Source organism: Mastigoproctus giganteus, chromosome 11 (assembly GCF_048544385.1).
Source record: "Mastigoproctus giganteus isolate SK-2022 chromosome 11, ASM4854438v1, whole genome shotgun sequence".
Classification (NCBI taxonomy): domain Eukaryota; kingdom Metazoa; phylum Arthropoda; class Arachnida; order Uropygi; family Thelyphonidae; genus Mastigoproctus; species Mastigoproctus giganteus.
In genome coordinates, this window is record NC_143585.1 from 40,650,016 (window position 1) to 40,668,757 (window position 18,742).

Consider the following 18,742-nt stretch of genomic DNA (forward strand, 5'->3'; position numbering starts at 1 on the left):
TACAGACATACAAAGGAAAAGCAGACGAAAAATAAAAATAACTCGGGATCAAGCCCAACGGTGAATCTCAGTGTTTCACCTGCCCATTATCGTCACTGGAAAAAGATGTCACAGGCAGCAATCAACTTGATTCATGGAAGGGTCCATGTTGCATAAATTACAGACATACGAATTTGGGGGCTGGTCACTCACACACTAGCAAGGCTTTTGTGGATTTTTTGGATGATTGTTTTCTACATCAGCATGTCCGGGAGGCAACTAGAGGAAGTAATACTCTTGATTTCATTATCAGTAGTGATTCTTCATGCATTAAGAACCTGCAGATAAATGAACCACTAGGTGGCAGTGATCACAGTGTGCTGAAGTGGGACTTACTCAAAGAGGTAACTACCATTAGGGGTAAAGGGAAGAGTTATTGCTTTCGTAAAGGCGACTGTGATGGACTGAGACAGTATTTAAATTCTATACAGTGGAACCAACTGATGATGTTACCAACAGCAAATTCAAAATGGGAAGCATTCAAAGAACTTATCTTGGAAACTATTAGGCTTTACATACCAACTAAGAAATATTGTTCAAGGTTTAGGCCTAAGTGGATGTCAGATGAACTAATGAGACATATGGCAGAGAAGAAAAATGCATGGGATACATACAAATTAACACGTGACACAGAAGCCTGTGATAGATACAAGTTGATATGTAACCAAGTTACAAAGGAGGTTAGGCAGGCGAAGGCAGATTACAAGAAATCTTTGGCAAGGGATGCGAAGAAAAACAGCAAAGAGTTCTTTACTTATGTAAACTCTAGAAGGAAGGAGGTGAATCAGATTGGTCCACTTGATATCGATGAGTCAACTGTTGATGATCCTGCTCAGGTAGCTAACAAACTGAATGAATATTTTGCATCGACATTCACACATGAGGAGTTATTCGGCGAGGGGAATGCCAGAGGTGTATTCAACTCTCGCAGTAAGCTAGAGAATCTTGTAATAACTGAGAGTAAAGTGGAGGAGAAATTATAGAAGATAAATACAAGAAAGGCACCTGGGGTGGATGGGATCTATCCAGTTATATTAAAGGAGGCAGCAAAGGAAGTAAGCAAACCCTTAGCCATAATTATGAGAGCTTCCTTGGACTCAGGGGAAGTACCCATGGACTGGAGATGTGCAAATGTGACCCCAATTCACAAAGGAGGATCAAAGGCTGACACAAGTAATTATAGACCTGTTAGTTTAACTTCTGTTCCTGGAAAATTAATGGAGGCACTGGTTAAAGAAGCACTGCAGGATCATCTAGACAAGACTTCAGTTATAAGCTCAGACACAGTATGGTTTTGTTAAGGGGAAGTCTTGCCTGACCAATTTGATTGGATAGTATGATGCAGTCACAAAAGAACTGGATGCAGGGAATAACTTTGATATTATATACTTGGATCTTAGAAAGGCTTTTGATACTGTTGCACATGGAAGACTACTGCACAGATTGGAGCAGTGTGGCATTGGAGGCAAATTGCTGCTATGGATAAAGGGGTGGTTGAGGGGGAGAAGACAGAGTGGTAATCAATGGACACTGCTCATCGTGGACTAATGTTATTAGTGGAGTCCCTCAGGGTTCAGTATTTGGTCCATTATTGTTTTCTGTATTTATAAATGATATTGATGATGGTATATCAAGCTTAATGTCCAAGTTTGTAGATAATATAAAGGTTGGCAGGGTTGTCAAGGACACTACTGACACTATGCTGCTGCAACAGGATCTGGAAAGGTTGAGCAGATGGGCTGAGAGGTGGCAAATGAAGTTTAACATTGACAAATGTTAAGTACTACATATGGGAAACAGCAACCCCAGAGCAACGTATCAACTCTGTGGTACTACACTGACAGTGGTAGAGAATGAAAGGGACCTGGGGGTGGTTGTGCAGGCAGATATGAAGTTTTCTGAGCAGTGCAGACGGGCTGCAAGAGTAGCTCATGGTGTATTGTCGATGATATATAGGAATTTTTCTAGCAGGGATAAGGAGGTGATTATTCCCTTGTATAAGGCAATGGTCAGAGCACACCTAGTCTGGAGGCCTCATTTCAAGAAGAATGTAGAGATGCTGCAACGAGTACAGAGAAGGGCAACAAGATTAGTGAATGGAACAAAGGGGTGCTCTTACGAAGAAAGGCTTAAGTTTTGCAAATTACAGTGTCTGGAGACTAGGCACCGGCGAGGTGATCTGATAGAGGTGTATAAGGCCTTGAATGGTTTGAGCATGCTCAATGCTGATGGGATTCTTCCTCTTGCTCAGAATAATCACCTGAGAGGGCATAAATTCAAATTGAGAAAAGACAGATGTAGGATAGACATGAGGAAATTTCCCTTTAGCCAGCGGGTAGTTGGTTGGTGGAATAGACTTCCATCCCTTGTCATGGAAGTTGATAGCCTAAATAAGTTTAAGGCTCAGCTGGACAGGTATTTCGAACGAACAGAGGGGTGAAGTGGAAGTGGTTATTTTTTATTTATTTATTTTTTTATTTTATTTTTTATTTTTGTGCTGATGCTGTATAAGCTTGCTTTCTTGCATCAAATGCCTCTACTAATGCTAATGCTAACAGCTACCAACTCTTCAATCCGAGCAGTCCCCAGAACTAATAGTTCAGCCAAGGGTATTTTCGTCTCTAGACTCAACCACAATTGCAGTACAGAAGTAGAGCAGCATATCAGAACTCATCTGCAGATAGAAGTAAATGTAATAAAAATGAATTCTAAACACGATTCTTACCGCTCTTTCTATATTCAGTGTCAAGAAACAGACTTTGATCTGTTACTAAAGGATCACCATTAGCATTAGTAGAGGCATATGATGCAAGAAAGCAAGCTGATGCAGCATCAGCAAAAAAAAAAAAAAAACACTCTCATATCACCCCTCTGTTCGTTCCAAATACCTGCCCAGCTCAGCCTTAAATTTATTTAGGCTATCAACTTCCATAACAAGAGATGGCAGTCTGTTCCAGCAACAACTACCCGCTGGCTAAAGGCAAACTTCCGTACATCTATCCTACATATGTCTTTCCTCAATTTAAATTTATGCTCTCTCAGGCGATTATTCTGAGCAAGAGGAAGAATCCTATCAGCATTGAGCATGCTCAAACCATTCAAGGCTTTATACACCTCAATCAGGTCACCTTGCAGGTGCCTAGTCTCCAGACACTGTAATTTACAAAACTTAAGCCTTTCTTCGTAAGAGCAACCCTTTGTTCCATTCACTGATCTTGTTGCCCTTCTCTGTACTCGTTCCAACAGCTCTACATCCTTCCTAAAATGAGACCTCCAGACCTGGCTATTGACCCTCCTATTGGCATGAGGGAGCCATTATTCGGCCTTTCCATGGATGCCTTCTTCCTGGTACCAGGTCATCAACCAGTGACTTAGCTATCTAAACAAGTCAATGGGAATGACAATTCGTGCATTTTTCAGGTGTTCTGGAATCCCGACTGGGAAGAATGTCTACAAATGATTCATCTATCTCTTCATCCTACCAGAATTTGAATGACAAACCTTTGTGAAAGCATCTTTCTGCCCTGTCACTTGCCAACAATTAAGCCAAATAACTTATGCCTTACTGCAGCATCAAAAGATGCAATTACTATATTCTATATGAATGCTTGCAGTCTTGTAAAACATAATGATGAAATCGTTGCTCAACTGACATCCTGGAATCTCCATCCAGACCTGATGGTTTTTACTGAGATGTGGTTCTCACCTGCAGTTTCAATCTGATTTCAAGACTATGTGCTCTCTTTCACAGTTGCAGATGTGATTTCTAAAGGGGGAGCGGGTGGAGTTGCTGTTTACATTCACAATCATCTGCTGCCTTTCCTATCTCAAATCTGCCTGATAAATCTTGTGAAATCACTTTTATCTGCATTGTCTCTTTGGTGGTTGGGTGTCTATACCAACCTCCCTCAGCTTCATTCAACAGCTTCTTTGAAATCTCTGGACAATATTCTATCTCACTTCACAAGCAAATCCCTTAGTCTTCTGCTGATGGAAGATTTCAATGTTAGCATACTTCAAAGCTCTTAAGTGCAAGACCTCCTAGATGTCATTTCTTCCAATGGTTTCTCTCTTCTGACTGACGGAAATATCCCAACTAGAATGAGAGTCTCACAATTCCCTTCTTGGCTTTGCAATTGTGAATGCTCACTCACCTATGCAGTACTGGATGCAACTTTCTGATCATCGCCCATCCTAATGGTAATTGAAATTATTATTATTATTATCATTAACTATATGGTGCAAAGAAGCCTGAGGCTTTTGCTTCACCAGCCAAAAAATAATTTCTGACTTACCCAGAGACAGAGAGAGAGAAGTAGAAGGAAATCACCAAGGAAGAATATGATATGGATCCTGGGTATGCCAAGCCCATACTCACCAGATGGGAGCCCCTGTGGTTAATTGAAGCAACTGTGGAAGAGATCATGCACACTTGCAGATCTCTCACTGCAGGCTCTCAATAAACTCTGTTATGACCTCCAGCAGTCTTCATGGGTTGGGGTACTTGCTCCAGATGATCCTGAAATTGTGACAAACTTCTTCAAGCATATCCTAAATAGTTATGAAAAATGCACGTCATATATCAGGAGCCCAGGGAATTAAAAGACCACCATGCTAAGAGGGAAATTATGCCCATTCATCTCAAACAAAATTTGTAACATGCTAAAGAAAAGGGAGAAACTTGCAAAAATTGCTAGAGCAACATGAAAGGAAGCAGATAAAAACAAATACACAACGTACAGAAACAAAGTGTACGTTGTGTAAGCAGATAAAAACAAATACAAAACAACGTACAGAAACAAAGTTACCCACAGTATTCGGTCAGAGAAAAGAAAATATTATAGTTCCCAAGGGGCCCCGAGTGCCAAGCGATAGTCCCCAAACGATCTTTCTAGTGCGATTTTCTAGCGATTTTCCTAGGGCGAGTACTAGTGCTTGAATAATCCCTCCACCGCTCGCACCGTTACTGCTGACCGCTCGCAACGTCACTGCTTCCCTCGCTGAGCAACGTCACTGCTTCACCGCTAGCATCGTTACTGCTAACCCCGCTTGCAACGTCACTGCTATCGCTAGCAACGTACTGCTCTCTTCTTCTGCTGATCGCTTGGTCACTGGTTGGCACCGCTCCTGCCTCCACGTGGCGGGGTCGGTAACCTGGGAGAAGGAATTCCCTCTTCCAGGGCTAAAAGGAGCAACAATGGATTGTGATGCATATCCACCGCTAGAGCCCACGGGCTCCAGACCTGTCAACTCTGATTCAGAGCATGACTTGAATCGTCCGAAGAGACAGCGGACTGAAAAACAGAGTGCAGATATGCCAGCATTTCTAATAATGCACTCATTATCCACACAACCTGTAGGCAAGTTATCGCCATTTCTAATACAGAAATGTTTAGAATCGGTTGTTGGATCGCCTAAAATGGTGAAGCGTCTTCAATCCGGAGACCTTCTAATTGAAGCTTCGAAGCCAAGCCATTCAGAAAAATTGTTAAAATTGACAACTTTTAACAACATTCCAGTGTCAGTTACGCCACATAACACCCTGAACACCTCTAAAGGCGTCATCAGCGAATGGGACTTACTGAATGTCTCTGAACAAGAAATAATACAAGAGCTTAGTGATCAAAAAGTGACTCATGCACGGAGAATCATGACTAAAAAAGATGGCAACCTACTACCAACCAGGTCCATCATTTTAACTTTCAGTACTCCGACTCTTCCATCTTCTGTTAAAGCAGGTTACCTAAATTGTAAGATTCGTCCTTACATCCCAAACCCCATTCGCTGCTTTAAATGTCAGAAGTACGGTCATTCTCAAACAGCATGCCGAGGCGATGCTGTGTGTCCTCTTTGTGGTTCCAAGGAGCATTCTCAAGAAGACTGTACAGCTTCCACTCCTATTTGTCCAAACTGTAAGGAAAACCACCCTGCATCTTCTAAAGCATGTGACCTTTGGAAAACAGGAAAAAAAATCCAGAAATATAAAGTTGAACATAAAGTCACTTACCCTGAAGCAAGAAAGCAAGTGCTACTAACCATTCCTAGCCGATCATATGCATCTGTTACTAGAACCAGCCGCTCAGCTGCAACTCAAACAGATGTGTCCATAGAACCGAGAATTTCCTTTGCCACCTGGGCCAAAACTATTTTATCATGCAATAAGAAACCTACAGTCAACGAAACCAGCAATACGCCGATCAGCATCCCAACTGATGCTATCTCAACTTTTCCCGAAACAACAAAATCAACTACCGTTGAAAATCAGAAAAAGGTGAAGCCACGAAATATCAACATGGAAACTGATGTTCAATCGGAGGATGACGACACAGTACTAGAATTACATGCTAATGATATCATGGATACAGGACGCCCAATCTTTCCCAGAAATGAGAAACCAAAACCAAGCAGACAGAAACCTTCTCAGAAAAAACAGTCAGATCAAACTTCCTCAAACAAATCCAACCAATGAATAAATTCCTACAATGGAACTGTCGAGGATTACGCAGTAATATAGACGACCTCAGTGATTTACTCAGTCAAACTAATGCAGTAGGTGCGTGCTTACAAGAAACATTCTTATCACCACACGCTTCGGTCAAAATCAAAAACTATACTATGTTTAGGCGAGACAGGGTTTCTAACTCTCCTGCTCGTGGTGGGGTAGCTATACTTGTGAAATCTACAATTCCCTCACGACATCTCCAACTAAATACCTCCTTAGAAGTTGTAGCAGTCCGGATAGCAATGGGAATATCGTTATCACTTGCATCCATCTATATATCACCGAATTATCCTTGCTCCCAGACTGAACTGGACAGTCTCATTACGCAACTTCCACCTCCCGTCTGTTTACTTGGTGATTTCAATGGTCACCATCCATTGTGGGGATCCTCCACCATGGATGGTAGAGGCAAACTAATCGAAACATTCCTGGATAACCATAACCTGACTCTTTTAAACTCTGGTTCTCCAACTCATATTCAACTACCTGCTGGTACTACATCCGCCATAGACCTATCCATCTGTTCAGCATCTCTTTTTCCAAGCATGGAATGGTTAGTGCTAAATGATCCATTTCACAGTGACCATTTCCCTATCATTAGTTCAATACAAACACAGGTCATGTCATACCCTAAAGGCCGTATTTCTTGGAGCTTCCAAAAAGCAGACTGGAAAACCTATTCCAGTTGTGTTACATTTGAAAAGCAATATGTACAGCAACAGAATCTTGATAACGTAACTGACCACATTACCAGCCAACTATTATCTGCAGCAGAAATTTCCATTCCAAAATCTAATCTGCACAAGAGTGTACACCAAAATCAGTGGTGGAATGAAGAATGCTCCAAAGCGAAGCGTGATAAAAACAGAGCTTGGAACCACTTTCGTAAATTCCCAACTACCGCCAACCTAATTGTTTACAAAAAACTCAGAGCTAAAGCGAGACAGATTAGAAAAAAAGCAAAACATGAATCCTGGACTAACTTCGCCTCATCCATTAACAAAAATACTGACACTCGAATTATTTGGAAAAAAATACGAGCACTCAATGGGAAATTTCTACCGTTGCAATCACCAATAATACAATGGAATGGGCAGGAATTATCTTCCCCTAATGATATTGCAAATGCGCTATCAGAGTCTTTTTATGACATTTCCGCCTCATCCTCTTATGTGACATCCTTTCAACGCATTAAAACTAGTGAAGAACGTCAAAAATTAAATTTTCAAACTAGACACTCACTCCCTTATAACCAGCCTTTTACTTTAGTCGAGCTGAAGGAATGCTTAAGCAAATCGTCAAATAGTGCAGCAGGACCAGACGGTATTCACTACAGTATGTTGCAGCATCTATGTGAATCTGACCTCAGCATTTTATTAATATTCTTTAACCGTATCTTTTCAGAAAATACTTATCCTCTGTCCTGGCGGCATTCCTATATTTGTGCTATTCCAAAACCAGGCAAAGATCCCACTCTGGTCCAGAACTACAGACCGATATCATTAACAAGCTGTTTAGGCAAAATCTTTGAAAGGATGGTACATAAGAGGCTCACCTGGTTTCTAGATTCCCAGCATCTTCTCTCTGATCACCAATATGGCTTCCGTAAAAACAGATCCACCCTAGATTTACTTGTAAAACTTGAATGCAACATACGAAATGCCTTCGTCATGAAACAGCACCTAGTGATGGTCAACCTAGATATTCACAAAGCATTCGATACTACCTGGCGCTATGGCATTATTAAAGATATGCATCAGTTGGGGCTGAGAGGCTATCTTCCTCAAATCATTCAGAACTTTTTAAAATTACGCACTTTTCAAGTCCGATATAAAAACGTGCTGTCTGCAACTCACATTCAAGAAGAGGGTGTCCCACAAGGTTCAATACTGAGTGCTACCCTATTTGCGATTCGAGTCAACAAAATTTTGGAAGATCTTCCAAAAACCATTCAAATTTATATGTATGCAGATGACCTCACCATATCCTGCCAATCACAAAGTATGAATACTATCGAAAGACAGTTGCAAAATGCTCTATACAAAATAGAAACCTGGACCTTATGCAATGGATATCGTCTTGCTGAACAGAAATCCACCACTACTCACTTCTGCAAACTACGGTCACTTCATCCTGATCCTGAGCTAAAGATCAATAACATGCCAATACCTCTTACTCACACTGTCCGTTTTCTTGGCCTGGTGCTAGATAGGAAACTAAACTTTCAAGCACATGTGACCTACCTTCGGACCATCTGCTTGAAGAAATTGAACATCCTCCGGTGTGTGTCATCTATGTCGTGGGGTGCTGATCGGCATACCCTGATCCATCTCTATAGAGCTCTCATCAGGTCCCGTTTAGACTATGGCTCCCCAGTGTATGACTCTGCTAGGAAAACTATTCTAGAGCGATTGAACACGATCCAGCACAGTGCTCTCAGAGTTTCTCTAGGGGCTTTCAGAACCTCTCCAGTTCAGAGCCTTTATATTGAAGCCCACGAACCTCCCTTACATCTTCGGAGAAAAACATTGCTTTTGATGTATGCTGCAAAAATCCGCAGTCTTCCCTCTCACCCGAATTGGAGATGTCTGTACAATACCGAATGGGAGTCATTCTTCAACAGCAAACCAAATGAAAACAGACCTGCTGCACTTAGACTTAAAGAACTAACTCAAACGTGGAATATTGACATCGGCAATATATATGAGGACATAACACCGCCTGATCCACCGTTGACTAATATCCGTGCAATTTATGATGATTATTTCCAACAGTGGGGAAAGAAAACCTTGTCTCCCTTCAATATCGCACAATTACATGAAACTCATTGTGCTTCTAATTCACAGGCCTGTAAGATCTATACTGATGGATCAAAAACTGAGACCCAAGTAGGCGCTGCGGCAATCTTCCCTTCATTCACTACTTCTATCTCATTACCTGTAGAATGCAGTATCTTCACTGCAGAGCTTTATGCCATTAACATGGCCCTAGATCACATTACTCAACTTCTGATTTCTTCTGCCTTAATATACACTGACTCCCTCAGTGCTGTCTCTGCCATAAATAGCAGTACCAACTCCTCTCACCCTGTTATCAAACAAATCCATTCCAAATTACTTGTGTGCAATGAGTCAAACCAAACAGTGACATTCTGCTGGATACCAGGGCATTCTGGAATAGCAGGTAATGAAAGAGCAGATCTTGCAGCCAAACAACCAGATACCAATATTTTACAGAATTGTCAAGTTCCGTATTCCGATTTCAAACATATCATTCGTAAAGCATGCTACAATAGATGGTCACTGATCTGGAGAGGTTATCCAGGAAACAAACTGTACAGAATAAAACCAGAACCAAAGCTGTGGCTCTCCAGTTTCCGGAAAAATAGACGAGAAGAAACAATTTTAGGAAGGCTAAGGATTGGGCATACACACCTCACTCACCTGTATCTATTAAATAATGACAGTGCACCCCAATGCACATCATGCCAAATTCAACTGACCATTCGCCATTTGCTAGTGGACTGTCCCCACCTTCAAACCATTCGCTTAGGCATCTTTAAGTCTATATCTAATACACAGTCATCAGTAAATTTGATGCAGATCCTGGGAGATGATCCTAATAAAAAGGAACTATTTACTTTCTTAAAACAGATAGGAATATACCACAAAATATAGGTATTGTTTCATAGTCACCATTAGAAAGACACAATATGGCCCCAGCAGCCTATGTGTCGTTAAACTCAATAATAACAACAACAACATAGTTCCCAAGGAAAAGTGGGCTGTTTTGGACAAGCTACTACCTGGAAGGAAAATGAAATCACAAAGCTATGTTGGAGATGTAGTTAAGAATGAGGTACTCGTTTCAGATGACCAGGAAAAAACCACAGCTTTCTGTAATCATTTTATCTCAAGTGTGAATAACCTTTTTCAAGACAAATTTTACTCTAGAGACAATGCTACAAGTGAATCTTCCAAGCACTCAACGAGGAGCTCCTTTTTTTATTGCTATGCTCTCAGATCAAAAGATTTTAGAAGCAGGACATCAGTTAAAAGTAAAGGGAGCTGCTGGCTTTGATGAAATATCTCCTGCTCTGCTGAAGAAGGTCCGTAACTCAATTCTTACACTACTAAAGTATATATACAATCTTTCCTTTCAAACTGGTAAATTCCTGTCTCAATTTAAAAAAAGCAGTCATTGTTCCCATTCCTAAGGGGGAATGGGATTGTCAGTTTTCGTCCAATAGCTCTCTCAGTTTTTGCAAAATTATTCAAAAAAATTCTTCACGGCAGACTCATGGGCTTCCTGGAAGGCAATCAGCTTATCCATCAACAACAATATGCTTATTGTTCCAAAAGATCCACTGACCTGGCAGTTGTTGACTTCTGCTCTAGGATCATGAGATGTCAAAGGGTCACTATGCAAAAGCACTCTTTCTAGACCTACCTAAAGCTTTTGACTGCATAAATCATAAAATTCTACTCAACAGGCTGAACAGTCTTGGCTTCAGAGGAAAAATTAACCATCTCCTTGAAAACTACCTTACTGATCAGCCATTTGTCTTCAAAACAAATCAGCCTTTTTCAGACATTCTTCACGATAAGCTGAGTTGGGATAAACAAATGATCACCTTATAAAAGAAGACTTCGTCGCTATCAGGAATACTCGCCCAAGCCTCTGCTTGGGTGCCTCCTTCCCTTCCCAGACTAGTATTTCTTTCCTTAATTCAGCCTTACCTCACCTATGGAATCATCTCATGGGAATTCATCTCTACTACCTGTCAAGAAAACCTTGCGAGAATCAATTCCATTGTCAATCAATGTGTTCGTTCAGTATTATGCCTTCCCTGGAATGCATCGGTGACTTCGAGATATAAGAAAGCAAGACTCTTAAGTATCTAACAACTGATACAGAAAGCTGAGGTGTTTTTTTCTACAATGCTTTGAAAACACCAAACTTTCCTTCTCACTTCAGATCCTTTTTTATAACAATAGAAGAAAAAGAAATATATAATTTAAGAAATGAAGCAAACCTGAAGGTTCCACTTTTTAGAAAGCCGTAGGTCAGAAATATAAAATACAGAGGCGCAAAAACCTGGAACAATCTTCCTGAAAATATCAAAGATGCCATTTCACCAGACCAATTCAAGAAGCTCCTAACTGAACACATCACCAGGGATGTCTAATCTAAATCGCCTTCTGCTCAACTCCTGAACTTTGCATTCCCCAATGCATTTCCTCTATGTTTAATAACAGAGAAAATGCATACTAGTTTGGAAATTATGTAAACAGGTTGAAGGAATAGTCAAAAAAGCTTGTAACACTCTAGGTAATTATTTCATCATATTTTCTTTCATGTCTTATTGTAAAAGTGTTCACAATGTAATTATAAGTACTGTTGTAAACCACGTGACATGAGGTTGGTTTCAAAGGTCTCTGTAATGAAATGTAGAAATATGTCCGATTTATTTATGATTTTCTGTTGAATAACACCTGTACAGTTTCAGATCTGTTTTTACTGTTATTCGTATCTTTTTCAAAGGGAACACCCCCTAAAAAGCCCCTGGCTTATGTGTTCTCCCTCCCTTCTTGCTGTTGTCTTCCAACAAGTGTAACACAAAATAGAGATAAATAAATTATCAATAGCTTTAAAAACTTTGGTATTATCTATAAGATGAATATTAATGATTATTTTTTTTTGTGCAATGATAATCTCTTAATTCTAAAGTAATAAAAGCACTTTATTCCACATTATTAACTGACAGAATTATAGTTTATTGTTTATTCCTTGCAGTACTTATTTCAGTATTTTAAAGTAGGTTCCGGATATCTAGATTAAACTTGCTCTAAATCAAATGACATTTACAAACCTCATTGGACTCCATTATTAAGTCTAAAGAAATTAGAAAGGAGGAATAATATAAGTTTTTAAACCCAAATTAGAATAACACCTTAATCAAAAGCTGATATTTTAGATGTTTCTAAATTAGAACAACTAAAATTATGAATGACACTGGGTATATTAAATAAAATAGTTGCACACAGTTATATATGTAAGTATTCATTTTCATGGTTGTTTTAAAAAAAATTGATAATAAGAAAGGGAAAAACTTGCCTAAACAATTACTAAAATGTGCTATACTATGAATAGTGACAATACCTCAATGCTCTGTTATGGTAAAGAACAGAGCATGTTATATGCTCTGTTCTTTACCATAACAGAGCATGTTAGCAAAATGTTCTGAGGGCAGAAACGTTTCAGATGAGTAAACTGGACCTTGAGTGATTGGAAGAAGGCTGTTTGGTCCGATGAATCACATTTCCTGTTGCACCATGTGGATGGCCGGGTACGTGTATGTCATTTACCTGGGGAAGTGATGGCGCCTGGATGCACCCAGGCGCCATCGTGGGACGAAAACAAGCCGGTGGCAGCGGTGTCATGCTTTGAGCGATATTCTGCTGGGATACCTTGGGTCCAGTCGTCCATATGCCTAGCATTCTGACATCTACCACCTACCTAAACGTCATTGCTGACCAGGTACACCCTTTCATGGCAACGGTTTTCCCCCTCTGGTGGTGCTGTCTTTCAGCAGGATAATGTGCCATGCCACACCACCCAGATTGTTTGAGACCGGTTCGCGCAACGTGAGGAAGACTTTTAGGTATTGCCCTGGCCTCCAAATTCCCCAGACATCAATCCTATCGAGCATCTGTGGTTTGTGTTGGAACTGCAACTCCGATCTGCGGCGTCTCACCAATGGACCTTACAGGAATTAAAGGATCTGCTGGTTACATGTTGGTACCAGATACCACAAGACACATCTAGAAATCTTGTAGCATCCATGGCTCACCGGGTATGAGCTGTTTTGGCTCATCGGTGTATATATTAAATGTAATTTTAAGTCAAGGTTACAGTTGATAGGGGAAAAAAATAAAAAAAAATATATATATATATATAATTACTACTGTAAGATTGTATATGTACAATATTATACTTCAGACATATACACTCTTACAGTAGTAATTAGATTATAGATAGATGTAATGTTTAATCAATAATTTGATGGCATTAATCTGATCTAATATGTATTTTCCACTCTTCATTTTACTACCTTTCCATTATTTCATAATAGATTAAATATATATTATTGGATACTTTATAATAGATTAATGAGCAACTTATGTTTGCTGCACTTCCTTAATAATTTTATCATTTTCAGTAATAACTCATTATTTATTCATGATGCCCACATTACCCAGTTACATTTATTTTGCTTTTGAAAGTTTTATTTCCGATTATTAATGCATGTTTTATCTTACGCTCATGTGATACTATATATAATAGCCAATTATTATACTTCTCTTCTAACAGTATAATATAGCTTTCAATCATTAAAAAGGAACATGTGAAAAGTTATGCTTTCCTTTTTATTTATTTTCTAATGCAGTTTTTTTTTTCCTTTTTTTTTTTCTTTTTTTTCTTTTTTTTTTTCTTTTTTTTCTTTTTTTTTTCCTTTTTTTTTTCTTTTTTTTTCTTTTTTTTTTTCCTTTTTTTTTTTTCTTTTTTTTCTTTTTTTTTTTCTTTTTTTTCTTCTTTTTTTTCTTTTTTTTCTTTTTTTTTTTTCTTCTTTTTTTTTTCTTCTTTTTTTTCTTTTTTTTTTCTTTTTTTTTCTTCTTTTTTTTCTTTTTTTTCTTCTTTTTTTTCTTTTTATCGTTTTGCTGTTATATATTGAGTTATCAGCTTTTATTTAAATTTTATTTTTTCAAATGCTTTATACAAGTTAACTTTCGGTAACAGTCATTATCCTTATCTATTTATTTGTTATTTTAGACTGTTTGTTGGTGTTCTTTATCCAGCTTATGCATCTTTCAAAGCAGTCAAGACAAAAAATGTTAAGGAATATGTAAGTGCTTCTTTCATTTGCAAGAAGACCTGTTCTGCTGTTTAATTTTTATTTATTAATTTTGTTTGTTTGTTTGTTTTTTTTGTTTTTTTTTTTCACTCAGCTAGCAGCTTCTGAGATTGTTTCTAATTATTTATTTTTAGTAGATTTAGATTAAAATAAAATGATTATGAAGTAATCAGTTACGTATAGAAAACAATTCTTTTATTGAATTGTCATTAATTGTTATATTTGTGCATTGTTATACCAATGCACACTCCCAGCACCTGGGTAAAGTGCCTGCCTGGAAACCCAAAGGTCGCGGGTTTGAATCCTGCCTCGGGCTTGGATCAAAGTACTGCAAAAACCTTGGGAGGTGCATTATGGCTATAGAAGCCGATGTGCCAACAACTACCAAAAAAAAAAAACTCCCAACACCATTATTTTCATTATACTAAAAGCAATACAGCATGTGGCAATCTTGAATGAAGGTGAAAACAACCTTGTTCATGGACTCTGACAATATGAACAATTTAATGAGTGCAAAACCAGGAAGTATACATGTATAGGTTATTCCATGTGCATCTTAAAATTGCATGTTACAGAAAAAAAAATTCCATTTGAGTACTAACAGTAACAGACCTCAGCTTTGCATATCCTATAAGTGTGGTGGGGGGAATTGTGATATTAGTATTAGTAATGGCCGCATGGTGCAAGAAAGCCTATGGCTTATGCTGCACCAGCCAAAAAAAATAACTGAATAAAACAATGATAAAAAATAATAATAAATAAATAATAATAATTAATAAAAGAAAATGAAATTAAACCTATCATCCTATGCGAAGGTACTATCCAGATGACCTTTGAATTTCCCCAAACTGTCAGCCTCTACCACCCATGTAGGCAACTTATTCCAGTAATTTATAACTCGCTGGCTAAAATAAAACTTCCTGCATTCCAATCTAAACATTTCCCCCCCCCCCCCCCCCGTAACTTGAATTTATGTCCCATAGTTCTAGCATCATTTATAATCTTGAAAATTTCGTCCTCATTCGTTTTACTGATGCCTCTCAGAGCCTTAAACACCTCAAAATCAAATCTCCTCTAAGGTGTTTAGTTTCCAAACTCTGCAACCCACATATTCGAAGTCTTTCTTCATAAGGACACCATTTTGCCCATCTCACCAGGCGAGTTACCCATCTTTGCACCCTTTCAAGAAGCTCGATGTCTTTCTTTAGGTGCGGTCTCCATATTTGAACACGGTATTCCAAGTGTGGTCTAACAAAAGTCTTATATAATGGGATTATCACGTCCCTATCTCTACTTGCAAAAGTTCAATAGATCATCAATAGGACACCATGGGCCTTCCTTGCAACCTGTTTACAATGCTCAGAGAATTTCATGTCTGACCGTATCGTAACACCCAAGTCCCTTTCCTCCAGTACTGGGTTTAGTTGAACTCCACCAAGTGAATAAGTTATTTTGGGATTACTGTTTCCCAGGTGTAATACCTTACACTTGGTTGGATTAAGCATAGCTGCCATTTTTCTGTCGTGTTTAAGAAAATGAATGTCATGTTTAAGAAAAATATTATGGAAATAGTTCTAGAAAAAAGAGTGTGAGTTTGCTATATTATTTTTAGTTGATTAATGGATATGATAAACGAACTAATGATATTTTAGAAGTAAATAGTTTAAAATATGTAAAATCAAGTTTAAGTGCATTAATTAGTCAAATTACTGTACTAAATTGTATAATTTTTCAGTAAGTTTCACTGGAATTGATTCTTTCCATCAACATTTATTTATCGGGGAAATCGATATAGAATGTATTTATGATTTATGGCCATTCGGACTCTGATAATAGAGGTTAAATAGAGTTTGATTTTTGAAAGTGCTTGAGGTTTTAAGTGCATTCTTATAAAATGTGCATATGGTTTATTTGTCTACTCATTCAGACACCAGTCTATCTATGTACTTTGGTAAGTGATTTCGGCAAAATGAGTAATTGAAAAGAATAAATGAAGAGAGTAGAGTTAGTTATTTAGTATATATGGTGCGAGAAAGCCAGGATTTTGCTGTGTCTACAAAAAAAAAAAAACTTGTTTCCCCTTCCCATAAGTACTGATCCTGCTGGCCTTTGAATTTCGCCATGTCATCAAATTCTACTACCCATGGAGTAGTTAATCATTGCAACTTATTCCAATGATTTCCTAGCTAAAGGAAAGCTTTACAATCCAGTATATTAACTCTTTACCTATTCTGGTTCTAGTTGCATTTAATATTATAAATTCAACTCAATTCATTTTACTAAGATAACTAAGTTACCAAGCAGTGTTGTTCATATATCTGAAGATTCACTTCATATTGAGTGTCCTTTTATCAATCTCATAAGGCATGCTATCTATCTAAGCAACTTTTCAAGTTGCTTGATGTCTTTTTTTTAGGTACACTCTCCATACTTAGACATATATTATCATTCTTCTCTTTCTTGGTGATTCCCTTCTATTTCTGATTTTTTCTCTCTCTCTCTCTCTCTCTCTCTCTCTCTCTCTCTCTCTCTCTCTCTCTCTCTCTCTCTCAGGGTAATGCGGGATTTTTTTTTTTTTTTTGGCTGGTGCAGTATAAAAGCCTCGAGCTTCCTTGCACCATATGGCTAATAATTATAATAATAATATTCCGTGTAAGGCCTCAGTTTCCTTTGTACATTAGATTTTTTTATATCTTGTATTAAATATTTGTATCCTTTGTCCTGCATATGGTCAGTTAATTAGAAACTAGTTAACTAGAAACATCTAATAAACGTAGATCCATCCACTAACGTGAAATACTTTAAATGTAACATAGAATGCTGTTTAAATCAGGGATTGCATCCCTGAAACTACATCCAGGGAACTGTCCTTGTTAGGTGAATAGCTTGAGAACAGTTTTTGACATTGAATATTCAAGTAACTTCATAATGAAGAATATGAAAGCCTACCTAACTGCCAATGACAAGTGAAAAGTTGCAAGGCATGGGTTGACACTATACTTCAGTGTGTGCGTCAGTTTGGTGAATGATATTTTTCTGTATGTAACAATTTGGTGTATCATACAGAGATCAGAATTTAACAAAACTGAGGAAATAAAAGATTTAAGAAATAAGAAAAAATTTGGCAACTTAGAAAGGAAGAATGAAGAAATTTAATTTAGAAAAGAGAAAATAATATATTCTTTATCCGTTTATTTTGTATTAAGTTAAGTATTTTAAAGTATTTCTTTACATCTCTACATACTAATGGCCTTTCAGGTAACATTTTTTAAATATTACTTGTCAAATTACAGGACTTACAAAGATGCAAAACTAAAATAGTTATTACCTTATGTATAAATTACTGACGTCAGTGAAAAATCACTAGTGGTCTGGATGCTAGTGATTTTTTTACTGACGTAGAAAATTAGGGAGTTCAAATCCCCTCACACCTGGTAACTCAGGTTTTTTATGAAGCAAACAGGCAATACAATATGTGCAGTTAACGGGCATTATATATAGGCATCATGACCTTAGTTGTTTGATGCAAAAATAAACATTCTTTTAACTACTGTCCTCCATGCTAACTAAGTGTCTTGTGGCTTACCATCCCTTATGAGCATCGAGAACTGCCAGGATCCTGGTGAAAATAACTCGCTGGGCAAGAGCCCTTTTCCATGTAGGAGACTCAGGCTCCAATTCCAACCCTACACAATCTCCAGGGAAGCTTACCCTTCAGAAAATGCATATTACTCACTCAGCATCCATTAATAATCTCTACTTTTGGTCTCTAGAACTGCCCCCCCCACACACACACACATGAATTTGCTAAAAAATACAACTTACAGGAGTGAAAGTAAAGTTCAAACAAGGTTTGCTTGCATCCCATTCTTTAATAGTCTAGAACTTTTTTAATAGTCTCCTTAAAAAAACAAATGTGCATTAAAAAATGAAGGTGGTTAGTACAATCCATCAAAAATATAAAGGACAGTATAGTGATCGCTTAATTCGCCTTTTACAGCATAGCATGTTAAAAGTTTGCATTTTCTGTCTTTCTTTTGCATACACCAAATTCACTGAATCATTGTACTTGCTGAATTGTAGCTGCAATTGTCACTCACCAAATTGCGATCCTGTGAAAAACAGTACATTGTACAAAATGTAACCTGAGTACTGTTTAAAAGAAGCATCAGTTGGTGGGCCATGGTCTCATTGACTGCCAAGTAATTTGAACTCATTTCAGTAATTTATACATAAAGTAATAATAATTATTTTAGTTTTTAGCTGATGGGATTCTTCTTTCTTAG

General features: G+C 38.0%; 1 protein-coding gene across 3 annotated transcripts in view; it reads left to right on the plus strand.

The window, feature by feature from the left end:
* LOC150077939 (receptor expression-enhancing protein 1-like) overlaps positions 1 to 18,742 on the plus strand; it is a 123,455-nt gene that overhangs the window by 13,406 nt on the left and 91,307 nt on the right. For 2 of the 3 annotated variants that reach the window (XM_090384866.1, XM_090384868.1), the window contains exon 2: positions 14,375 to 14,447. The exons of the other annotated variant lie outside the window; for it this stretch is intronic. In XM_090384866.1, the coding sequence (XP_090240992.1) occupies positions 14,375 to 14,447 (73 nt within the window). The remainder of the gene's footprint in view (positions 1 to 14,374; positions 14,448 to 18,742) is intronic. 3 annotated transcript variants of the gene reach the window in all.